This window comes from Ovis canadensis, chromosome 5 (genome assembly GCF_042477335.2).
Source record: "Ovis canadensis isolate MfBH-ARS-UI-01 breed Bighorn chromosome 5, ARS-UI_OviCan_v2, whole genome shotgun sequence".
Taxonomy (NCBI): domain Eukaryota; kingdom Metazoa; phylum Chordata; class Mammalia; order Artiodactyla; family Bovidae; genus Ovis; species Ovis canadensis.
The window spans coordinates 122246191-122273204 of NC_091249.1; the positions used below are offsets into that span (position 1 = coordinate 122246191).

At 42.2% G+C, this 27014-nt stretch overlaps 1 protein-coding gene across 5 annotated transcripts in view; it reads right to left on the reverse strand.

The window, feature by feature from the left end:
- TMEM232 (transmembrane protein 232) overlaps window positions 1-27014 on the reverse strand; it is a 277979-nt gene that overhangs the window by 244243 nt on the left and 6722 nt on the right. For 4 of the 5 annotated variants that reach the window (XM_069592668.1, XM_069592667.1, XM_069592669.1 and 1 more), the window contains exons 2-3: window positions 16227-16280; window positions 11219-11300 (exon numbers count right to left, since the gene is read on the reverse strand). In XM_069592668.1, coding sequence (XP_069448769.1) covers window positions 11219-11283 — 65 coding nt within the window. In that variant the 5' untranslated portion in view covers window positions 11284-11300; window positions 16227-16280. Of the gene's footprint in view, window positions 1-8418; window positions 8446-11218; window positions 11301-16226; window positions 16281-27014 lie in introns of all 5 variants that reach the window. The other variant, XM_069592666.1, reaches the window with a different exon arrangement.

A 27014-nucleotide genomic window follows, 5' to 3' on the forward strand; every position in this document is an offset into this window, starting at 1 on the left:
TTTCTAAGACAAAGAAGTGAAGCAAATACAGTATGAGGTCTGACAATTCATGCAACATATTAAAAACAAAAAAAAGGTAAAATCCCTTCACGCAACATAGGTCTCCACCTCATCTCAAAGAGCTGATCCCAGGGGGAGACTCTGGTTTACTTTGATACAAGAGGCCACTGATACAAGACCAACTGTGTTTTCTAAATGACTGCACAGTTAAAAAAAATCCAGGATTTTCAAGGTGCTGAAAAGTTACAGGAGACTCTCTCCACATTGTCTGACTAAATATCTGAGGTAAGAGCAGTCAGGACGAATCCTAATCTCTTCTTCCAACCTCAGAGAGCCTTAGAGAAAGCCACCCTGCTGCTCAGCTGAGAAGGAAAGAGAAAGAAAAAAAAAAAAAATATATATATATATATATATATATATATATATATATATATGATCAATCTCAACATAGATTCATACCTCAGTCTTAAGACTTATCAACAAATTATAAAACCATCATACTTACCTCCACAATATACTCAAAAATATGTGCTGGCAACCTGAAACCATAAGTCTACATAGAAGATTTTAATAAAGATAAAAGAACTGCTAGAAGTTTAGCATATATTTTCGAAAGCTCAGTGGGTAAATTGGTAACAAGAGAGAATTAGTCATATGAAAAACAGAGCATATATCAAAATAAATTACTCAAAATACAGAAAGAAAAACAAAAAGATGGAAAATGAGGACAAGAGGAAAAGACATGAAATATGAAATGAGCTGGTCTAATATGCGCTCAGTCAAGTGTCTCACAGAAAGAGAAAGGTGATCTCTGAAGGAACGCCATCTAACGTGCTTTAGGAATGATGAAAGAGACACAGTTCACAGATACAAAGGGTACAAGAAATCCAGTAGAATAATTCTTTCTAAATAATTCATCACATCAGAGTAAAACTTCAGAATACAAGGAAAAAAGAAACTTTTCAAGGCACCTAAAGTTGCAGGAAACAGATTAACCTTTAAAGAAATAGCATCAAAGTTTCAACTAACTTCCCAACAGCACAAATGGAAGCTGTTAGTGGAATGATATCAATGTGCTGGGGAAAAAACAACGAAAGCAATAACAGACCAAGGATAATTTCAATTTCTTTCAAAAACAACGTTTCTTTCAAGAATAAAATAAAGATACATTCAGACTAACAACAACAACAAAAAACAATCTCACTAAGGAAAATGCAAAAAGTTATACATCTGGCGAAAGAAAAACTAGTCTGAGAAGTAACAAATAATGAAAAAGAAAGTAATAAGCCATAAATAAAATATACAGGGAATTTAACTGTTTAAAATAGTAATGAAGCCTAGTGAGATTTAAAACACACACACACACAAAATACAACTTAAGTGTTAAAGTTTGAAAAAAATTATGCTTTATCACAAAATGTTTATAGCATTCCTTTTAAATCAAGACTGTGATAAATATGCTTAGAATTAATGGGAGAATTTAGTGGTATCTCTAGGTAAAATCAATACACAAATATCAATTATCCTTCTAATGGCAATAGCTAGAGAAGATATATATTTTTAAATGTGCATAAAACTTAAAACAGAATCAAAAATACCAAATACAAAGGAATAAATCTAAGAAAAGACAGAGAGTATTTCTATAAAAGATAACATCTAACTAAGAATGCAAAACATCTGTATTGGGGAAAATAAGACACTGATGGAAGAAATTAGAGACAACACAAACATAAACACATCCCTGTTTATAGATTCAGTTCAGTTCAGTTGCTCAGTCGTGTCCGACTCTTTGCGACCCCATGAATCACAGCACGCCAGGCCTCCCTGTCCATCACCTACTCCCGGAGTTCACTCAGATTCACGTCCATCAAGTCAGTGATGCCATCCAGCCATCTCATCCTCTGTCGTCCCCTTCTCCTCCTGCCCCCAATCCCTCCCAGCATCAGAGTCTTTTCCAATGAGTCAACTCTTTGCATGAGGTGGCGAAAGTACTGGAGTTTCAGCTTTAGCATCAGTCCTTCCAAAGAAATCCCAGGGTTGATCTCCTTCAGAATGGACTGGTTGGATCTCCTTGCAGTCCAAGGGACTCTCAAGAGTCTTCTTCAACACCACAGCTCAAAAGCATCAATTCTTCGGCGCTCAGCCTTCTTCACAGTCCAACTCTCACACCATACATGACCACTGGAAAAACCATAGCCTTGACTAGACGGACCTTTGTTGGCAAAGTAATGTCTCTGCCTTTGAATATACTCTCTAGGTTGGTCATAACTTTTCTTCCAAGGAGTAAGAGTCTTTTAATTTCATGGCTGCACTCACCATCTGCAGTGATTTTGGAGCCCACAAAAATAAAGTCTGACACTGTTTCTACTGTTTCCCCATCTATTTCCCATGAAGTGATGGGACCAGATGCCATGACCTTCGTTTTCTGAATGTTGAGCTTTAAGCCAACTTTTTCACTCTCCTCTTTCACTTTCATCAAGAGGCTTTTTAGTTCCTCTTCACTTTCTGCCATAAGGGTGGTATCATCTGCATATCTGAGGTTATTGATATTTCTCCCGGCAATCTTGATTCCAGCTTGTGTCTCTTCCAGTCCAGCGTTTCTCATGATGTGCTCTGCATATAAGTTAAATAAGCAGGGTGACAATATACAGCCTTGATGTACTCCTTTTCCTATTTGGAACCAGTCTGTTGTTCCATGTCCAGTGCTAACTGTTGCTTCCTGACCTGCATACAGATTTCTCAAGAGGCAGGTCAGGTGGTCTGGTATTCCCATCTTTTTCAGAATTTTCCACAGTTTATTGTGATCCACAGAGTCAAAGTTTTAATACTGTGAAAATGACCGTACTACCCAAAACAATCTACAGATTCAGTGCAATCCATATCAAAACATCAATGGCAATTTTCACAATATTAGAGCAAATGGTTTTAATTTGCATGCAGACACAAGAAACCTTGAATGGCCAAACACGTCTTGAGAAGGAACAGAGCTGGAGCTGCTACATGATCTGATGTAGACGAAAGCCACATGTAATCAAAACCTCATGGTGTCGGCACAAAAACATGCACACAGATCAACGGAAAAGAATAGAAAGCCCAGAAATGACCCTGTACACTTATGGCCACCTAATCTATGACTAAGGAGACAAGAATATACAAGGGGAAAAGGTAGTCTTTTCAGTAAGTGGTACTAGGAAAACTTGACAGCCACATTCAAAAGAATTAAATGTTTTCTTACACTATAAACAAAATTAACTCAAAATGGATTAAAGACCTAAATGTCATACTGGAAATAAATAAATAAAACTCCTAGAAGAGCACTTCCCTGGTGGTACAGTGGACAAGTATTTGCCTGCCAATGCAGGGGACATGGGTTCTATTCCTGGTCCAGGAAAATTTCACACATCTTAGGCCAAGTAGGGTTCCCTGGTGGCTCAGACGGTAAAGCGTCTGCCCGCAATGCGGGAGACTCGGGTTCAGTCCCCGGATCAGGAAGATCCCCTGGAGAAGGAAATGGCAACTCACTACAGTATTCTTGTCTAGAAAATCCCATGGATGGAGGAGCCTAGTAGGGTATAGTCCATGGGGTCGCAAAGAGTCAGACACGACTGAACGACTTCACTTTCACTTGGGCCAATTAAGCCCACGTGCCTCAGCTACTGAAGCTCCGGGTTCTAAAGGCCGTGATCTAGAGCAACTGCAAGAGGGGTCAGCACAAGAGCAGCCGCTGCGGTGAGAAGCCCGCGCAGTGCAGGGGAGGGCAGCCCCGCTCGCTGTCGCGAGAGCAAGACCGTGCACAGCAAAGAAGACCCAGGACAGACAAAAGTAAGCAAATAAATAAATAAAAAATAAAAAATAAACCTCCTAGAAGGAATCATGGAAAACTCTTCAATGTAAATTATTGCAAATGTCTGTTGGATATTTCTCCTAAGGCAAAGGAAACAGAAGCAGAAATGAACAAATGGAACCTAATTAAACGTAAAAGCTTCACTTAAGAAAGGAAACCACCGACCAAGTGAAAAATAATCTTCTGAACAGGAGAAACTGACATGACTGATAAAGGATTAATAATCAAAATTCACAAACAGCTCAAATAACTCAATACCAAAAGTAAACAAATATCTTGATTAAAAAACAGGCCTGAGTAGACATTATTCCAAAGAAGATATACAGCCCAACAGGCACATGAAAAGATGCTTCACACCTCTCATCAGAGATATGCAAATCAAAACCGCAGTGAAATGTCACCTCACACCTGTCAGAACGTCTGTCATCAGAAAGACCACAAATAATGAACGCTGATGAGGATGTGGAGAAAGGGGAATTCTTGTACAATGTTGATGAGGATGTGAAGACAAGGAAATTCTTGTACAATGTTGATGAGGATGTCGGGGAAAGGGAATTCTTGCACAATGTTGCTGGGAATGAAACTGGTGCAGCCATGGTGCAAAACAATGTGGAAGTTCCTCAGAAACTGAAAGAGAATTACCATCCGACCCAGCAAGTCCACTTCTAGGTACACATCTGAAGAAAATGGAAACACTAATTTGAAAAGATTAAGCACCTCAACGTTCATCGGCAGCATTTACAACAACCAAGATATGAAAGCAATCTAAGTGTTCATCAACAGATGAGTGGATAAAAAATGTGATATAATAAGTGTTCATCAACAGATGAGTGGATAAAAAATGTGATATAAACATTAAATGGAATAATACTCAGCCATAAAAATGAATGAAACTTCCTATTTGCAACATGGACCTGGAGGTTTTAGGCTTACTGAAGTAAATCAGATAGAGAAAGACAAATATTGTATGTTACCACTTATATTTTGAGTATAAAAAATAAAGCAAAATATATAAATGTAACAAAACAGAAAGAGACTCACAGGTAGAGAGAATAAACTAGCAATTACCACTGGGGAGAGGGAAGAAGGTAGGGAAATGTCGAGGTAAGGTATTTAGAGGTACACACTACTATGTATAAAATAAATAAGCTACAAAGATATATTGTACATCACAGGGAATATAGCCAATATTATAATAACTTTGAATGTAGTACAGTTTCCAAAAACTTTAAATCACTATATTCTATGCCAGCAACTATTATTTTGAACTACACCTCAATAAAATAAAAATTTTAAGTAGAAATAATATGCAGGATTATTACTGAAGAAGAAATTTGGAAAATGTGTCATATTGACTATTAAATAGTATCACTAAATGACAGTGATTAAAGCAGCTTGGTGTTAATATAAAAATGGACAGGCAATTCCCCAAGAGCCCAGTGCTTCAGACTTGGTGCTTTCACTGCAAGCTCCCAGGTTCTGTCCCTGTCCAGGGAGCTAAGTAGCCACAAGCTGCATAGTTTGGCCAAAATAATAATAATAATAAGGGACAGATAGACCAGGGAAATAGAAAAGAGAGCCCAGAAACATACCCACTATATGTGGACACGATTTATGTAATAGTTGTGCTAGAAAAATAGTGAAGAAAGATATTCTTTTTGATACATGATACTGATCAAGTTGGTATGCACACAAAAATGAGGAACTGGACCATCACTTATCATTAACAAAAGTCATTTCCATATATGTTTAAAGAAAAAACAGTAAGATTAAAAAATAATTTATAACAATATCCACCTGATCTTGTGGTATAGACAGTTTTTAAGCAAATTACAAAAATGACTAATCACTAAAGACAGAATTAATAATACAAATGAACTTACTTAAAAAACAGAAAGAGACTCACAGGCTTAGAAAACAAGCTCTTGGTTGCCAAGGGGATGCGGCGGTTAAGCACTTTGGGAAGGTCATGTACACACCTCTATATTTAAAATGGAACCAACAGAAGCGTATTGGATAACACATGGAATCCTCACATTATGTGCCAGCCTAGATTAATGGGGCATTTTGAGAATGGATACATGTATATGCATGGCTGAGTCCCTTTACTGTTCACCCGAAACTATCACTACATCGTTAACTGATGGTTCAGCTCAGTCATGTCCGACTCTTTGTGACCCCACGGACTGCAGCAGGCCAGGCCTCCCTGTCCATCACAGACTCCCAGAGTTCACTCAAACCCATGTCCATTGAGTCAGTGATGCCACCCAACCATCTCATCCTCTGTTGTCCCCTTCTCCTCCCGCCTTCAATCTTTCTCAGCATCAGGGTGTCTTCAAATGAGTCTGCTCTTCAGATCAGGTGGCCAAAGGATGGGAGCTTCAACTTCAGCATCAGCCCTTCCAATGAATATCCAGGACTGATTTCCTTTAGGATGGACTGGTTGGATCTCCTTGCAGTCCAAGGAACTCTCAAGAGTCTTCTCCAACACCACAGTTCAAAAGCATCAATTCTTCATTTCTCAGCTTTCTTTATAGTCCAACTCTCACATCCATATGACTACTGGGAAAAACATAGCCTTAACTAGCTGGACCTTTGTTGGCAAAGTAATACCTCTGCTTTTTAATATGTTGTCAAGGTGGGTCATAACTTTTCTTCCAAGGAGAAAGCATCTTAATTTCATGGCTGCAGGCATCATCTGCAGTGATTTTGGAGCCCCAAAAAATAAAGTCTGACGAGCCCAAAAAAATAAAGTCTGACACTGTTTTCATTATTTCCCCATCTATTTGCCATGAAGTGATGGGAATGGATGCCATGATCTTAGTTTTCTGAATGTTGAGCTTTAAACCAACTTTTTCACTCTCCACTTTTACTTTCATCAAGAGGCTTTTTAGCTCCTCTTCACTTTCTGCCATAAGGGTGGTGTCATCTGTGTATCTGAGGTTATTGATATTTCTCCCAGCAATCTTGATTCCAACTTGTGCTTCATCCAGTCCAGCATTTCATATGATGTACTCTTCATATGAGTTAAATAAGCAGGGTAACAATATGTAGCCTTGAGGTACTCATTTTCCTATTTGGGACCAGTCTGATGTTCCATGCCCAGTTCCAACTGTTGCTTCCTGACCTGCATACAGATTTCTCAAGAGGCAGGTCAGGTGGTCTGGTATTCCCATCTCTTTCAGAATTTTCCACAGTTTCTTGTGATCCACACAGTCAAAGGTTTGGCATAGTCAATAAAGCAGAAGTAGATGTTTTTCTGGAACTCTCTTGCTTTTTCAATGATCCAGTGGATGTTGGCGTTTTCATTTCTGGTTCCTCTGCCTTTTCTAAATCCAGCTTGAACATCTGGAAGTTCACAATTCATGTACTGTTGAAGCCTGGTTTGGAGAATTTTGAGCATTACTTTGCTAGCGTGTGAGATGATGCAATTGTGCGGTAGTTTGAGCATTCTTTGGCATTGTCTTTCTTTGGGTTTGGAATGAAAACTGACCTTTTCCAGTCCTGTGGCCACTGCTGAGTTTTCCAAATTTTGTGACATATTGAGTGTAACACTTTTACAGCATCATCTTTTAGGATTTGAAACAACTCAACAGGAATTCCATCACCTCCACTAGCTTTGTTCGTAGTGATGCTTTCTAAGGCCCACTTGGCTTCACATTCCAGGATGTCTGGCTCTAGGTGAGTGATCACACCATCCTTATTATCTGGGTTGTGAAGATCATTTCTGTATAGTTCTTCTGTGTATTCTTGACACCTCTTCTTAATATCTTCTGCTTCTGTTAGGTCCATACCATTTCTGTCCTTTATTGAGCCCATCTTTGCATGAAATGTTCCCTTAATATCTAATTTTCTTGAAGAGATCTCTAGTCTTTCCCATTCTGTTGTGTTCCTCTATTTCTTTGCATTGATCGCTGAGGAAGGCTTTCTTATCTCTCCTTCCTATTCTTTGGAACTCTGTATTTAAATGGGTATGTCTTTCCTTCTCTCCTTTGCCTTTAGCTTCTCTTCTTTTCTCAGCTATGTGTAAGGCCTCCTCACCTATCATTTTTGCCTTTTTGCATTTCTTTTTCTTGGGGATTGTCTTGATCATGGGGCTTCCCTCAGCTCAGGTGGTAAAGAATCTGCGTGCAATGCAGGAGACCCGGGTTCTATTCCTGAGTTGGGAAGATCCTCTGGAGAAGGAAATGGCAACCCACTACAGTGTTCTTGCCTGGAGAATCCCATGGACAGAGGAGCCTGGCAGGCTACAGTCCATGGAGTAAGAAATGACTTAGCGACTGAAGAGACAGAGATCACTTGATCACTGCCTCCTGTACAATGTTAAGAACTTCCGGCCATCGTTCTTCAGGTACTCTATCAGATCTAATCCCTTGAATCTATTTGTCACTTCCACTGTATAATCATATGGAGAAGGAAATGGCAACCCACTCCAATACTCTTGCCTGGAATATCCCATGGATGGAGAATCCTGGTAGCCTACAGTCCTTTGGGTCGCAAAGAGTCAGACACAACTGAGCAACTTCACTTTCACTTCCATTGTATAATCATAAGGGATTTAATTTAGGTCATACCTGAATGGTCTAGTGGTTTTCCCATTTCTTCAGTTTTACCGCAGTACAAAATGGTTTTGTTGTTTAAAAAAAGAGAAAGAAAAAAAAACAATTAACATGTTCTGTTTGATATAGTCAATAATTCCATCCCTCAGTATGTACTTTAGGAAATGGAATGGAAAATATGATTTATGTATCTTATCTATTAAAGTGAAAAAGTGAATGGAAATAATATATGCCACAATTATAACTGGAAGGACATGTGGTCAAAGCAGTTTATCTGCTATCTATTCTTTATTAATTAATTAGGGCTTCCCAGATGGTGCGCATGGTAAAGAACCCACCTGCCAACGCAGGACATGTAAGAGACCTGGGTTCCATCCCTGGGGGGGTCAGGAAGATCCCCTGGAGAAGGAAATGGCAACCCACTCCAGTATCCTGCCTGGAGAATCCGATGGAGAGAGGGGCCTGGCGGGCTACAGTCTGCAGTGTTGCACAGAGTTGGACGCGACTGAAGTGAGTTAGCGCACACGTACGCATCTTTATTAAAGAAAAATATTTGAAACAAACAGAAATGCGTCCGCACGTAAGTTTTATCACATACTCTACTGCGCTCTCTAGGTTCTTACACACGTCCTGGTGCTACAGGGGCCAGGAGTCCTCCTGCCAGCACAGGGGATGGAGGTTCAATCCCCGGTCCAGGACGATTCCACACGCTGCAGAGCCAGTGCGCCCGCAGGTCACAGCAAGTAAGCCTGCGCTCTAAGCCCGCGAGCCGGAAGGAGGGAGCTCACAGGCCACAGCAAGTGAGCCTGCGCTCTAAGCCCGTGAGCCGGGAGGACCGAGCCCGCAGGCCACAGCTACTGAGCCTGCGCTCTAAGCCCGTGAGCCGGGAGGACCAAGCTCACAGGCCACAGCTACTGAGCCTGTGCTCTAAGCACGCGAGCCAGAAGGACTGAGCCCACAGGCCACAGTTACTGAGCCTGTGCTCTAAGCCCGTGAGCCGGGAGGACCGAGCCCACAGGCCACAGCTACTGAGCCTGTGCTCTAAGCACGCGAGCCAGAAGGACTGAGCCCGCAGGCCACAGCTACTGAGCCTGCGCTCTAAGCCTGCGAGCCGGAAGGACCGCACCCTCAGGCCACAGCTACTGAGCCTGCGCTCTAAGCCCACTAGCTGGAAGAGCTGAGCTCACAGGCCACAGCTACTGAGCCTGCGCTCTAAGCCCGCGAGCTGGAAGAGCTGAGCTCACAGGCCACAGCTACTGAGCCTACACTCTAAGCCCATGAGCCGGAAGGATGCGCCCGCAGGGCACAGCTGCTGAGCCTGTGCTCTAAGCCCGCAAGCCAGAAGGACTGCACCCGCAGGCCACAGCTACTGAGCCTGCACTCTAAGCCACGAGCTGGGAGGACCAAGCTCACAGGCCACAGCTACTGAGCCTGAGTTCTAAGCCCGTGAGCCGGAAGGACCGAGCTCACAGGCCACAGCTACTGAGCCCACGTTCTAAGCCCATGAGCCAGAAGATCTGAGCTCACAGGCCACAGCTACTGAGCCTGTGCTCTAAGCCCGTGAGCTGGAAGGACCAAGCTCACAGGCCACAGCTACTGAGCCTGCGCTCTAAGCCCGTGAGCCAGAAGGACCATGCTCACAGGCCACAGCTACTGAGCCTGAGTTCTAAGCCCGCGAGCTGGAAGGACCGAGCTCACAGGCCACAGCTACTGAGCCCATGTTCTAAGCCCACGAGCTGGGAGGTTTGAGCTCACAGGTCACAGCTACTGAGCCTGCACTCTAAACCCACGAGCTGGGAGGAGTGAGCCCGTAGGCCACAGCTACTGAGCCTGAGCTCTAAGCCCAGGAGCTGGAAGGACCGAGCTCACAGGCCACAGCTACTAAGCCTGCGTTCTAAGCCCACGAGCTGGAAGAGCTGAGCTCACAGGCCACAGCTACTGAGCCTGCGCTCTAAGCCCATGAGCTGGGAGGACCGAGCCCGTAGGCCACAGTGACTGAAGCCCACGTGCTCCAGGGCCTGTGCTCCACAGGGTGAGAAAAGCCCGTGGTTGAAAGAAGCCACGCACCGCAGTGAAGAGGGCCCCACCCGCCACAACTACACACACTGTAGTGACAAGGGCCACGCCCGCTGCAACCAGAGAAGGCCTGAGCGCGGCAACGAGGACCCGCACACCTAAAGAAGCTCTTAAATTTCTCAGAATCCCAAACCATTTTTGAATTAACAAACTTTGGTCTAGTCACTTACTTCACTTCAGAAACCTATCCCAAAGAAATACTTTGAAATGCAGAAAAATATTCTACTGTGGCTTACTTTGAAACAGCAAAGGGCTTAGAAATAACTAAGACGCTTCGTCATTCAGTAGTTATTGAACACTTTCTCTTATGCATTTCATGGATTAGTACAGCAACTTAAATTTTTTGAAATATATGATCTTATAAAAAATCATTACAAAGTTATTACTTTATAGAATAGCAGTTATTTAACTATGAGGGATTCTCTGGTGGCTCAGTGGTAAAGAACCTGCCTGCTGATGCAAGTTTGATTCCTAGGTCAGGAAGATCCCCTGCAGAAGGAGATGGCAACCCACTCCAGTATTCTCCCCTGGATATTCTTGCCTCCAGTAATCCCATGGACAGAGGACCCTGATGGGCTAGTCCATGGGGTCGCAAAACAGTTGAACATAACTTAAGGATTAACAACATTGAATTATGAGCAATTATATTTTACTCTTCACAATTTTCTGTAACTTTCTAAATTTTACAATATATATGGGTCTACTACTTTAATAGCATGAAGTTTTCTTTCAAACTTACTTTGATTTTTCATAAGAGGAAGATACTACTTCAGATTTACCAATCACAGGTGATTTATTAGGCATGTTCACAGATCATAAACCTAAAGAGAAATATTAAATTTTATATTAGAATACAAATTCATTCACAGTACCCAGTAATACATTTCATGCAAATTCATGACTTAATGGGAAAAGGGTGGTAAGAAGGAAAATCAGGCTTAGGAGTAAAACTATATTAAGGAAGAACTTAAATTTAAAATTCAGACCTAGGAGTCAAACTCAGCTTTGAAGTCCATGTTATTTATACTATGTCACCATTATAAACTGATTGTTTCATATAGTGCTCAGTCTTTGCTATACTTTAGCAGTTTAATCGGCAAAACCGTTAAAAGAGCAGCGCAGCATAGTAAAGAGAACACAACCAGACTAATTTACTGAATTATATCTGCCTTCTCACTTGCACAATGGGAACAGTACCTCCTTATAGAGTTTCTGGAAGAAATAAACAAGTCAAAATACATAGATTAGTTAGAAAAGAGCCTAGCATATAGTAAGCTTTATCTAAGTGCTTGTGATAATCATTAGATTACTAAGCTTTCTGTTTTTTGTTTTTAAATCACTTGTAAAGTTCATTTTATGTCTGTTTTTTTTTCCCATTTAGATTATGCTTTCTCTGCTGACTCTCATATCCACATTTATTACCCTTGTGAAATATTTCTGAGCACATTTTATTAGTGTATGATCAAAAGTAAATCACACTATTTTGTGTTTAGTGGAGTAGTCAGATGCATAATGAAATGGATAGACTTATATTAAATTATCTTGCATATCATTTTTAAGATAGCTAATTTTTTAAACTGGGTCATTAGCCAAGGTTCTAGCAGGAAATGGACAGCACCCTTAAATGGGGTAACTGAATAAAGCGATTTTCCAAATATGCGAGCAGAGACATTCACGTAAAAAGGTTTAGAAAAATCCAAGATGTGCCATTCTCAGGGGCTGGCAAGAAGAGAGGGAACCATTACTATGCTCAGGACTGAGGGGCAGAAGGACCCCGAATGGACAGCTGTAGGAGGACGGTGCTCAAGGAACATCTTCGGCCTTTGATGGAGAGATGCAGCTGACCTGAGCCTGCCTGCCAAGAGGGAGCCCCCAGCACTGCACTCCAGTCGTCTACCTGCACCTCCATCTGCTAAACCAAACTGGATGCCAGAAGGTGCAGGGCAAAGTGGAGAAGGGTGGAAGGCCCACCAGGAGGGGCAATGGGAAAATACACAGCAAGAAATACGTATCAGAAACAGAAAATATTATCTCTCACTGCTTCTAATAATCCACGTCCATCAGAACATAGAGCATTATCTCTCACTGCTTCTAATAATCCACGTCCAAAACATAGAGCATTATCTCTCACTGCTTCTAATAATCCACATCCATCAGAACTTAGAGCATTATCTCTTACTGCTTCTAATAATCCACGTCCATTAGAACATTTAAGTCAGCAGCTGTACAGTGACATTACAGGGATGTCATTCAGAGTTGCTGCTGCTGCTACTAAGTCGCATCAGTCGTGCCTGATTCTGTGTGACCCCATGGACAGCGGCCCACCAGGCTCCCCTGTCCACGGGATTCTCCAGGCAAGAACACTGGAGTGGGTTGCCATGTCCTTCTCCAATGCATGCGTGCATGCTAAGCTGCTTCAGTCGTGTCCGACTCTGTGTGACCCCATGGACAGCAGCCCACGAGGCTCCCCGGTCCACAGGATTCTCCAGGCAAGAACACTGGAGTGGGTTGCCATTCAGAGTTGGCCTAACTTTAATATAAAATGTAAGTTATATCCAAGTAGGATTGATATATTCAGGACTTTATTTTATAAAACAGTTAACATCTCATTGAGTATTTCCACCTTAAAAGGTACTTAGAGAAAAAAAATAATTTACGAGGAAGTGAATTGAAGACAAATGGATCTTAATATGCTTGTGCTGGGCATATTGCTGTCTAGTTGCCAAGTCGTGTCTGACTCTGCGGCCCCATGGACTTAGCACACCAGGCTCCCCTGTCCTCTACTGTCTCTGAGTTTGTTCCAACTCATGTCCATTGAGTCAATAATACTAGCTAACCATCTCATCCTCTGCTGCCCTTTTCTCCTTTTGCCCTCAATCTCTCCCACCATCAGGGTCTTTTCCAATGAGTTGGCTCTTGGCATCAGGTGGCCAAAGTTTTGGAGCTTCAGCATCAGTCCTTCCAATGGCATATTGACCTAGAGCTTTTAGCTGTTTCCTGATATATTTCACAGGACCGACTAGGATTAGTCATAATTTTTGAAACTGCAAAAGTTAGAGACTATTTTAGAAATTCTCCCTTGATCACTGAACCTATTGTCCAAAGAGTCCTCACATCTGTGGGTAAAGAGTCCTCACATGGTGGGTATTCGCGCTATCTACTCAGCATGCACGTTCCATAAAACCCTGTTGATGGGATCTCCCCAGACTGGATGGGCAGAAAACACCAAATTGCTGTAAAAGACACTTACTCTTGGGAGCACATACCTTGATAGTAAAAGTCCTTAACCAACACTAGTTTATGAAACAATATCTGAATACTACTGTGATATATGAGAGAGATAAGACTGTCTATTTTATTATTACTCTTGCTTTCAGCTAAAAAAAGAAACAGCAACCAAATGATCTCAAATCTCCAAAAAGAGAAGAGGAATGTCTTCAGAAACGTCTGCCGTGGAGATGGTGGAAGCACAGCCTCAGGCAGGTAAAGAGACAAAGAAAACAAGACTCAGAATGACTTCTGCTCCTGACCCCACAAAAACTCAAAAAAATGAATACAAAAATGTCATTAACTTTCACAAAATTTTCCTAAGAATATTCCTCAAATTCTTAGTATCTTCTAAAACCTGAAGTCAATAGTAGCAGGAATTGTTGCTACTATTATTATATGTGCAACCGGATTTTTTGCACTGTATTACTATAACCAGTCACACATATTAATTATTCAGTTCAGTTCAGTCGCTCAGTCACGTCTGACTCTTTACAACCCCATGAATCGCAGCACGCCAGGCCTCCCTGTCCATCACCAACTCCCGGAGTTCACTCACACTCACGTCCATTGAGTCCGTGATGCCATCCAGCCATCTCATCCTCGGTCGTCCCCTTCTCCTCCTGCCCCCAATCCCTCCTAGCATCAGAGTCTTTTCCAATGAGTCAACTCTTCACATGAGGTGGCCAAACTACTGGAGTTTCAGCTTCAGCATCATTCCTTCCAAAGAAATCCCAGGGCTGATCTCCTTCAGAATGGACTGGTTGGATCTCCTTGCAGTCCAAGGGATTCTCAAGAGTCTTCTCCAAAACCACAGTTCAAAAGCATCAATTCTTCAGCACTCAGCCTTCTTCACAGTCCAACTCTCACATCCACACATGACCACAGGAAAAACCATAGCCTTGACTAGACGAACGTTTGTCAGCAAAGTAATGTCTCTGCTTTTGAATATGCTACCTAGGTTGGTCATAACTTTTCTTCCAAGGAGTAAGTGTCTTTTAATTTCATGGCTGCAGTCACCATCTGCAGTGATTTTGGAGCCCAAAAAAATAAAGTCTGACACTGTTTCCACTCTTTCCCCATCTATTTCCTATGAAGTGATGGGACCAGATGCCATGATCTTCATTTTCTGAATGTTGAGCTTTAAGCCAACTTTTTCACTCTCCACTTTCGCTTTCATCAAGAGGCTTTTTAGCTCCTCTTCACTTTCTGCCATAAGGGTGCTGTCATCTGCATATCTGAGGTTATCGATATTTCACCCGGCAATCTTGATTCCAGCTTGTGTTTCTTCCAGCCCAGCGTTTCTCATGATGTACTCTGCATAGAAGTTAAATAAGCAGGGTGACAATATACAGCCTTGACGTACTCCTTTTGCTATTTGGAACCAGTCTGTTGTTCCATTTCCAGCTCTAACTGTTGCTTCCTGACCTGCATATAAGTTTGTCAAGAGGCAGGTCAGGTGGTCTGGTATTCCCATCTCTTTCAGAATTTTCCAGTTTATTGTGATTCACACAGTCAAAGGCTTTGACATAGTCAATAAAGCAGAAATAGATGTTTTTCTGGAACTCTCTTGCTTTTTCGATTAGTCAAGCTAAAACACTCAACGTCTAATATACTATTTGATAAAAAGGATTTTTGAACCATTTATTAAAAACTACATGGGAGATTTGTACCTTTTATGCCTCCCCAAGAGACTCCTGAGAGTCCCTTGGACTGCAAGGAGATCCAACCAGTCCATTCTGAAGGAGATCAGCCCTGGGATTTCTTTGGAAGCAATGAGGCTAAAGCTGAAGCTCCAGTACTTTGGCCACCTCATGAGAAGAATGCATTGGAAAAGACTCTGATGCTGGGAGGGATTGGGGGCAGGAGGAGAAGGGGACGACAGAGGATGAGATGGCTGGATGGCATCACTGACTCGATGGACGTGAGTCTGAGTGAACTCCAGGAGTTGGTGATGGACAGGGAGGCCTGGCGTGCTGCGATTCATGGGGTCTCAAAGAGTCAGACACGACTGAGCGACTGAACTGAACTGAAGACGGCTACATGCAGTGATGGTGACTTGTGAATTGTATAGAAAGAGACAAAAAGTGGCTTCTCTCACTGTCTTTAGTAACCTGGATGCCCCTCACTGGAGAGCTTGCACCTGGACAAACATGTCCTTCAGCAATAGAATACAAAGAAACTATAAAGGACGAAAAATAACTGTGACACAGCTGGGGCACCTTATGAGCCATTAGATACAGAAAGGTCACAAATCAACTATCATCTGAGGAGCAGAGGGGCAAAGCATGTGCCTGACCCGTGGCCACAGCACAACCACAGGGGTGGGCGGACCTAAGCCGCCCGCAGCCTGCTGCAAGAGTCTGCCTTCAAGGTCGCAGCACGGAAGGGACCAGGCCGCCCTCCGCGAGGGTGAGCAAGGGCACCTGTTCCCACTTTGATTTCCTCCTGCTGTCTGAGTTCCTCATCCAGCCTCTTACCTCTTTCTACCAATTAGAGAGTCCAGGGACTAGAGTCAGCAACACCCAGACCACCTGAAAAGTGGAAGAGAAAATGAAAATGAGGCCACATACTTTTGAGTGATCTGCCATCAAATACAAAAACTCACTTGGTTGACTGCTGGGAAATCGCAACAATTAAATGTAGAGATTCAAACGGACTGCTAAACTGGATTTTTCCACATTTAGATCATTGTCAAGGAATAGCCATCATTTTTTCCTGAATCAGCAAACTGTGACATAAGGGTAAAAATGAGGCTTTTTTAATAAGCTAAATAGAACTTTAAGATTTAAATATCCTTTTATTCTCTATGGTACCCCAAAATGCAGAGTACTGCCTGAGTTTGTGGACGGAAATGGAAACAAAATCTTAGGTGAATAAAATTGAGCTTAAAGGCTAGATCAAAAGACCTTGAAATTGATTTTTAAAAATAACGTCTATTAATTTGAAATGAAAGGTTAAAAAAAATCATACTGACATCAACTATTTCGAAGACCTGCTCCCACCTCCACTCTTGATACAATCTCTTGGCCTAACCAGCACCCACTATGGTCTGCAACAAGGCCCATCTTCTCTACCACATTCCAGAGATGATTTTCAATAATTTAAATAGACTCTGAAAATTTATCTCGCATATTTATCTGAAGTGGGCAAGTAAATAGCTTGTTTTTACCTTCTACTTCAGACATGATTTGTATATTAAATGATATCTACCTTTAAATGTATTTTAGTTCACAAAACATCTGCAATCTAGTTTCTGTTATCCCCACCCTGGGACAATCTTTCCAAGGCTGACTATGATTTCCAGGTGGACAATGCCACTATCAGTTTTTCTGTACTGGTCTCCCTGATCCCTGCGCTATAGTTAGTGATTTCACCATTCCTTCTGGAAATAAGTCTTTCTCATTCATCACATTTCTCCCTCGGCCCGTCTCCCTGCCTCTGTGACGTCTCCTCCCCAGACGCTTGTCTGGGGCAGTGGATACATGTGCAAGTGCAGGAAGCAACTAACTCTAAACTCCGTCTCCAGCGCCGCAGACTGCATCTGTTACTGGGCAGACTGCTTCGCTTGCAGCTGCCCCAGGGTCCTCATATATGAGGTGCCTTCTGTCAGTGACTCATTAGTCAAGGGAAGAGTACAACTCATCAGTGTTTGTTCTTTGTGTAACAGTCTAACTGATCACATACATACAATAAAGACCTTAGACGTAAAAAATTATATAATTAATACACCACATGGTATGCACAGAATTGACAGTTGTTAAATCTGGGGCTATAAGAAAAGGAAGATTCGTCTACTATGCTCTCAACTCTTCTGCATGGTTAAACCTTCTATAGTCACACATGCACTGTGCTGTGCTTAGTCACTCAGGCATGTCCGACTCTTTGTGACCCTACAGCCCACCAGGCTCCTCTGTCCATGGGATTCTCCAGGCCGGAATACTGGAGTGGGTGCCATGCCCTTCTCCAGGGAATCTTCCCGGCCCAGGGATCAAATCCAGGTCTCTGACACTGCAGGTGGATTCTTTACCATCTGAGCCACCAGGAAGGCCCATGTCACACACACACACACACACACATATGCATACATGTATACATATATATTTTGGTCACAGCAAGTGTTTTGCAGGATCTTAGTTCCCCTACCAGGGATTGAACTGTGGCCTCAGGCAGTAAAAGTGCCACGTGCTAACCATTGGACCACCAGGGAATTTCTTATAATAAAAAATTTCTAAGTACTGATTGATAATCACATATATTTAATCATTTGTTTACAGCATTTAATTAAAAACTACAAAGTAACCATATTTACATAGATGCAGTATATATCTATTTCTTTAAATGTTAATAAACCAAAAAAGACATAATATCTAACTATTTCAATACCAAAAGAATAACCCTAACACTTCAACAAAAACTATTTTAAAAATGCTAATACAATTATTTAGTTTATCATTATCTTTTATTCTTATGTTCATTCTTTCTCTCCAGAAAACCTTTATGTTTTTATAAAGTTACTGCTTCACATTTTTTAAAATTTTCCATAGTCTTATCAGATCTTATATAAATACATTTTATGATTACCCAAGGTAGAGGATTTGGGTCTGTATGGGAAAATAAATTCACTGGGAAATCTCACCTGTAAGAATCCTAGATGAAACTATAAGGAAACCAAAGCCAACAATACCAATAAAAAGAAAAGTTCTTTATAACTGAGAAAGGTCAACCTCAAAAGAGCAAAGATAATGTAATACTATAAAATCTATTGTTATAAGCCATAACATTGATGGATTTTAGGTGAAAAAGAAAATATTTTTATATATGGCAAAGAATAGTTCAATTAAATCCAGTTTTCACTCACGGTTATAAAATAAAAACTTTACAAGTTAGCAGTTTTACTCAATTTAATTAAAGGTGTCTAAGAAAATCTAAAAGAAACATGATAATTAACAGGAAAAATTTAGAAGCTTTATCTAAAAAGCCAAGAACAATAAAAGGATATCCTTATTATTGCCACTGTTCAAAATTTTATAGGTAGTCCTAAACAACAAATGGAGGAGGAAATGGCAACCCACTCCAGTATTCTTCCCTGGAGAATCCCATGGACAGAGGAGTCTGGTTGGCTACAGTCCACGGGGTCAAAGGGTCAGACACAACTGAGTGACTGACACACAGCCAACAAAAATATAAGAAAAGGAAAAAAGAGGCACAAACATGGGGAAAGAGGACAGTGTATTTGAAAAAGAGTTACATAAAAAGCTGAGGAATACACATACAAAATATAGATTGCATTCAATTTTAAAAGATTAATCAATAAAAATTACTGATAGGGGTTTCAGTTTCAGAAAAGATGACTCATTAACATAGACTTGGGATCCTGTCTTTTAAAGCAACTTTGTAGGACTAAGAAGGAAACTTGAAATCTAAGAAATAAGGGAAAACAACACCCTGAGCTAATCTGCAGGGAGAAATGAATTACTAGGAATTGGTTGTATATGGGTAGACAAAGAAGTAGTTATCCAGCGTGGCTCTGAGAAAATAAATTAGCAAAACATAGTGTAAGCTCTGCTTTAACTGTTTACAAGTCCAGTAGGAAACAAAAAGAAAACCAGCAAAGGTACAGAAGATATAAACAATCTATGATGGACACAGAGGATTCTGCATTTAATCAGAGAATATTATCTTTCTCAAGCACAAGTAAAATTTTCTAAAAATTCTAGCCTAAAGCAAGTCTAAGATAAAATGATAGGATACCAAAAGAGGAACTCCCCAGATCAGTAGGTGCCCAATATGCTACTAGAGATCAGTGGAGAAATAACTCCAGAAAGAATTAAGAGATGGAGCCAAAGCAAAAACAATATCCAGTTGTGGATGTGACTGGTGACAGAAGCAAGATCCGATGCTATAAAGAGCAATATTGCATAGGAACCTGGAATGTCAGGTCCATGAATCAAGGCAAATTGGAAGTGGTCAAACAGGAGATGGCAAGGGTGAACGTTGACATTCTAGGAATCAGTGAACTAAAATGGACTGGAATGGGTGAATTTAACTCAGATGACCATTATATCTACTACCGCGGGCAGGAATCCCTCAGAAGAAATGGAGTAGCCATCATGGTCAACAAAAGAGTCCAAAATGCAGTACTTGGATGCAATCTCAAAAGCGACAGAATGATCTCTGTTTGTCTCCAAGGCAAACCATTCAATATCACAGTAATCCAAGTCTATGCCCCAACCAGTAACGCTGAAGAAGCTGAAGTTGAATGGTTCTATGAAGACCTACAAGACCTGTTAGAACTATCACCCAAAAAAGATGTCCTTTTCATTATAGGGGACTGGAATGCAAAAGTAGGAAGTCAAGAAACACCTGGAGTAACAGGCAAATTTGGCCTTGGAATGCAGAATGAAGCAGGGCAAAGACTAATAGAGTTTTGCCAAGAAAATGCGCTGGTCATACCAAACGCCCTCTTCCAACAACACAAGAGAAGACTCTACACATGGACATCACCAGATGGTCAACACCAAAATCAGATCGATTATATTCTTTGCAGCCAAAGATGGAGAAGCTATATACAGTCAAAAAAAACACGACCAGGAGCTGACTGTGGCTCAGATCATGAACTCCTTATTCCCAAATTCAGAGCTAAATTAAAGAAAGTAGAGAAAACCACTAGACCATTCAGGTATGACCTAAATCAAATCCCTTATGATTATACGATGAAAGTGAGAAATAGATTTAAGGGTCTAGATATGATAGATATGTGCCTGATGAACTATGGAATGAGGTTCGTGACATTGTACAGGAGACAGGGATCAAGACCATCCCCATGAAAAAGAAAGGCAAAAAAGCAAAATGGCAGTCTGGGGAGGCCTTACAAATAGCTGTGAAAACAAGAGGCGTGAAAAGCAAAGGAGAAAAGGAAAGATATAAGCATCTGAATGCAGAGTTCCAAAGAATAGCAAGAAGAGATAAGAAAGCCTTCTTCAGCGATCAATGCAAAGAAATAGAGGCAAACAACAGAATGAGAAAGACTAGAGATCTCTTCAAGTATATTAGAGATAGCAAGGGAACATTTCATGCAAAGATGGGCTCGATAAAGGACAGAACTGGTATGGACCTAACAGAAGCAGAAGTTATTAAGAAGAGGTGGCAAGAATACATGGAAGAACTGTAAGAAAAAGATCTTCACGACCCAGACAATCACAATGATGTGATCACTAATTCAGAGCCACACATCTTGGAATGTGAAGTCAAGGGGGCATTAGAAAGCATCACTGTGAACAAAGCCAGTGGAGGTGATGGAATTCCAGTTGAGCTATTTCAAATCCTGAAAGATGATGCTGTGAAAGTGCTGCACTCAATATGCCACCAAATTTGGAAACTCAGCAGTGGCCACAGGACTGGAAAAGGTCAGTTTTCATTCCAATCCCAAGGAAAGACAATGCCAAAGAATGCTCAGACTACTGCACAATTGCACTCATCTCACATGCTAGTAAAGTTATGCTCAAAATTCTCCAAGCCAGGCTTCAGCAATATGTGAACCGTGAATTCCCTGATGTTCAAGCTGGTTTCAGAAAAGGCAGAGGAACCAGAGATCAAATTGCCAACATCCGCTGGATCATGGAAAAAGCAAGAGAGTTCCAGAAAAACATCTATTTCTGCTTTATTGACTAAGCCAAAGCCTTTGACTGTGTGGATCACAATAAACGGTGGAAAATTCTGAGAGAGATGGGAATACCAGACCACCTGACGTGCCCCTTGAGAAATCTGTATGCAGGTCAGGGAGCAACAGTTAGAACTGGACATGGAACAACAGACTGGTTCTAAATAGGAAAAGGAGTACGTCAAGGCTGTATATTGTCACCCTGCTTATTTAAATTCTATGCAGAGTACATTATGAGAAACGCTGGACTGGAAGAAACACAAGCTGAAATCAAGATTGCCGGGAGAAATATCAATAACCTCAGATATGAAGATGACACCACCCTTATGGCACAAAGTGAAAAGGAGCTAAAAAGCGTCTTGATGAAAGTGAAAGAGGAGAATGAAAATGTTGGCTTAAAGCTCAACATTCAGAAAACGAAGATCATGGCATCCGGTCCCATCACTTCATGGGAAATAGATGGGGAAACAGTAGGAACAGTGTCAGACTTTATTTTTCGGGGCTCCAAAATCACTGCAGATGGTGAGTGCAGCTATGAAATTAAAAGACGCTTACTCCTTGGAAGGAAAGTTATGACCAACCTAGATAGTAAATTCAAAAGCAGAGACATTACTTTGCTGACTAAGGTCCGTCTAGTCAAGGATATGGTTTTTCCTGTGGTCATGTATGGATGTGAGAGTTGGACAGTGAAGAAAGCTGAGTGCCGAAGAACTGATGCGCTTGAACTGTGGTGTGGGAGAAGACTCTTGAGAGTCCCTTGGACTGCAAGGAGATCCAACCAGTCCATTCTGAAGGAGATCAGCCCTGGGTGTTCTTTGGAAGGAATGGTGCTAAAGCTGAAACTCTAGTACTCTGGACACCTCATGGGAAGAGTTGACTCATTCGAAAAGACACTGATGCTGGGAGAGATTGGGGGCAGGAGGAGAAGGGGACGACTGAGGATGAGATGCTGGATGGCATCACGGACTCGATGGACGTGAGTGTGAGTGACCTCCGGGAGATGGTGATGGACAGGGAGGCCTGGCGTGCTAAAAATCAACAAGTATGCTCAAAATCATTAATCTTCAAGAATATTCAAATTAGACCCACCATTATATTTTCTGTTCAAATAGAAGGGCTAACATTTTTTAAAAATTGACAATATTAGGTTTTGCGATGTGTAGAACAATGGAAGTCTCCTACGTTGCCACAGGAGTGAAAATAAGCCGTAAACATCTTGGAAATCTACTTCCATCTTAGAAAGGTAATCAATCGTACACCTGTCCCTTGACCCAGAGAGTCCACTCCAAAAGAAATGTTTCAAAAGTATACGAATGAGGGTGTTTACAAGATTTTTATTCACAACAGCCTCAAACTGGAAACAATTCAAACATCCGTCAGTAGGAGAATGGATAAGCTTGTGATCTGTTTATGCGATAGGATTCTTCCCCAGTAATAATAAAATTAAAAAAACTATTGGAACAGTCAACCGACATAGATTACGTTGAGTGAAAGCAGCCAAATACAGAAGTGTACATAGCATGTGACAACATATACGATGTTCAGCAACAGGCGTAACTATTTCATGGTTTGGATCCAAGAGCGCGTGAGAACGGGGAGTGAACAGACAGGTAAAACATTGGAGTAACAAGGGTGTAGTACGTATCAAAGCGGAATGCAGTTTTCAAAATGGTACAGTACCTCCCCTACTGAGTACTGTCCTGCGTGTAATGTGGCTGGTCACTGTCCCAAAAGAGATGGAATCGAACCCACTCTCCCCACACCTCTGGGCTTAACACAGGGACTTGACTGACACAGTAGAGCAGAGTAATGCTCTCGGACACGCGACCATGAGGAAGCCCTTGCAGCGTCCTCCTCGGTCCCCTGGCTGTGCTCTCAGAGCGCAGCCCACAGGCTCAGAGGCCAGCACCACGTGGAAAGCACGCGCGTGCCCGCGGGCCGACAGCTCCCCCTGCGCGCCCCGCGGGCCCGCGCTGACCGCAGGCAGGAACCGCAGGCAAGGCAGCGAGCCTTGCGTCCTGGTCAAGGCCTCAGGAGACCGGGGCCTCGGCTGACATTTAGGTGCAGTCACAGGCGAGAGCCCAATAAGACTCACCCAGCTGCGAACAACCAACTTCAGGACCGAAACTCGGTAAAAATTTCAGCCACTGAGTTTCAGTGATGGCTGCCAGCAACAGGCGCCCAGTGCACTCACAGACGTGTGCAAGGAACATTAGTGCATTTCACTATATGTGACGTTTACCCCAATGACGATGGTAAGAGACAACATTAGTATTAGGTTTAGAGACGTTTAACAGGAGTAAAGGACAACACCTCACACAGGATAGAAGTATCTTTCCCCAATGTTAAAAAAAAAAAGAAATTAAAGTCCAAAGCTACACAATTTAGGATCTGTCAGTGTCACAGCCCTAAGAAACCAGTTCAGTTCAGTCACTCAGTCGTGTCCGACTCTTTGCGACCCCATGAATCGCAGCACAGACCCGGTGAATCGCAGCACACCAGGCCTCGAGGTCCATCACCAACTCCCGGAGTTCACTCAGACTCACGTCCATCGAGTCCGTGATGCCATCCAGCCATCTCATCCTCGGTCGTCCCCTTCTCCTCCTGCCCCCAATCCCTCCCAGCATCAGAGTCTTTTCCAATGAGTCAACTCTTCGCATGAGGTGGCCAAAGGACTGGAGCTTCAGCTTTAGCATCATTCCCTCCAAAGAAATCCCAGGGTTGATCTCCTTCAGAACGGACTGGTTGGATCTCCTTGCAGTCCAAGGGACTCTCAAGAGTCTTCTCCAAAACCACAGTTCAAAAGCATCAATTCTTCGGCGCTCAGCCTTCTTCACAGTCCAACTCTCACATCCATACATGACCACAGGAAAAACCATAGCCTTGACTAGACGGACCTTTGTTGGCAAAGTAATGTCTCTGCTTTTGAATATGCTATCTAGGTTGGTCACAACTTTTCTTCCAAGGAGTAAGCGTCTTTTAATTTCATGGCTGCACTCACCATCTGCAGTGATTTTGGAGCCCAAAAAAATAAAGTCTGACACTGTTCCTACTGTTTCCCCATCTATTTCCCATGAAGTGATGGGATCGGATGCCATGATCTTTGTTTTCTGAATGCTGAGCTTTAAGCCAGCTTTTTCACTCGCCTCTTTCACTTTCATCAAGAGGCTTTTTAGTTCCTCTTCACTTTCTGCCATAGGGTGGTGTCATCTGCATATCTGAGGAGATTGATATTTCTCCCGGCAAATTTGATTCCAGCTTGTGTTCCTTCCAGTCCAGCATTTCTCATGATGTGCTCTGCATATAAGTTAAATAAGCAGGGTGACAATATACAGCCCTGACGTACTCCTTTTCCTATTTGGAACCAGTCTGTTGTTCCATGTCCAGTTCTAACTGTTGCTCCCTGACCTGCATACAGATTTCTCAAGAGGCAGGTCAGGTGGTCTGGTATTCCCATCTCTCTCAGAATTTTCCACCGTTTATTGTGATCCACACAGTCAAAGGCTTTGGCATAGTCAATAAAGCAGAAATAGATGTTTTTCTGGAACTCTCTTGCTTTTTCCATGATCCAGCGGATATTGGCAATTTGATCTCTGGTTCCTCTGCCTTTTCTAAAACCAGTTTGAAAATCTGGAAGTTCACGGTTCACGTATTTCTGAAGCCTGGCTTGGAGAATTTTGAGCATTACTTTACTAGCATGTGAGATGAGTGCAATTGTGTGGTAGTCTGAGCATTCTTTTGCATTGCCTTTCCTTGGGATTGGAATGAAAACTGACCTTTTCCAGTCCTGTGGCCACTGCTGAGTTTCCAAATTTGGTGGCATATTGAGTGCAGCACTTTCACAGCATCATCTTTCAGGATTTGAAATAGCTCAACTGGAATTCCATCACCTCGACTAGCTTTGTTCACAGTGATGCTTTCTAAGTACCCCTTGACTTCACATTCCAGGATGTCTGGCTCTAGTTGAGTGATCACACCGTTGTGATTATCTGGGTTGTGAAGATCTTTTTTGTACAGTTCTTCTGTGTATTCTTGCCACCTCTTCTTAATAACTTCTGCTTCTGTTAGGTCCATACCAGTTCTGTCCTTTATCGAGCCCATCTTTGCATGAAATGTTCCCTTGCTATCTCTAATATACTTGAAGAGATCTCTAGTCTTTCTCATTCTGTTGTTTGCCTCTATTTCTTTGCATTGATCGCTGAAGAAGGCTTTCTTATCTCTTCTTGCTATTCTTTGGAACTCTGCATTCAGATGCTTATATCTTTCCTTTTCTCCTTTGCTTTTCACGCCTCTTGTTTTCACAGCTATTTGTAAGGCCTCCCCAGACTGCCATTTTGCTTTTTTGCCTTTCTTTTTCATGGGGATGGTCTTGATCCCTGTCTCCTGTACAATGTCACGAACCTCATTCCAGATTTCATCAGGCACTCTGTTTACCAGATCTAGGCCCTTAAATCTATTTCTCACTTCCTCTGTATAATCATAAGGGATTTTATTTAGGTCATACCTGAATGGTCTAGCGGTTTTCCCTACTTTCTTCAATTTAAGTCTGAATTTGGGAATAAGGAGTTCATGATCTGAGCCACAGTCAGCTCCTGGTCGTGTTTTTTTTGACTGTATAGAGCTTCTCCATCTTTGGCTGCAAAGAATATAATCGATCTGATTTTGGTGTTGACCATCTGGTGATGTCCATGTGTAGAGTCTTCTCTTGTGTTGTTGGAAGAGGATGTTTGCTATGACCAGTGCATTGTCTTGGCAAAACTGTATTAGTCTTTGCCCTGCTTCATTCCACATTCCAAGGTCAAATCTGCCTGTTACTCCAGGTGTTTCTTGACTTCCTACTTTTGCATTCCAGTCCCCTATAATGGAAAGGACATCTTTCTTGGGTGTTAGTTCTACAAGGTCTTGTAGGTCTTCATAGAACCATTCAACTTCAGCTTCTTCAGCGTTACTGGTTGGGGCATAGACTTGGACTACCGTGATATTGAATGGTTTGCCTTGGAGACGAACAGAGATCATTCTGTTGTTTTTGAGACTGCATCCAAGTACTGCATTTTGGACTCTTTTGCTGACCATGATGGCTACTCCATTTCTTCTGAGGGATTCCTGCCTGCAGTTGTAGATGTAATGGTCATCTGAGTTAAATTCACCCATTCCAGTCCATTTTAGTTCGCTGATTCCTAGAATGTCAACATTCACTCTTGCCATCTCCTGTTTGACCACTTCCAATTTGCCTTGATTCATGGACCTGACATTCCAGGTTCCTATGCAATATTGCTCTTTATAGCATTGGACCTTGCTTCTATCACCAGTCACATCCACAGCTGGGTATTGTTGTTTTGACTCCATCCCTTCCTTCACTAAGCTCCCGTAAATAGGTCTGTCATGGTGACTGTCAGGCCTACTCTGCTTCAGCTTGTTCCCCAGTTCAACCCACATGTCAATCACCCAGTCGTGGCTGACTCTTTGCGACCCCATGGGCCGTAGCCCACCAGGCTCTTCTGTCCATGGGGATTCTCCAGGCAAGAATACTGGAGTGGGCTGCCATTTCCTTCTCCAGGGAATCTTCCCAACTCAGGAATAGAACCCGGGTCTCCTGCACTGCATG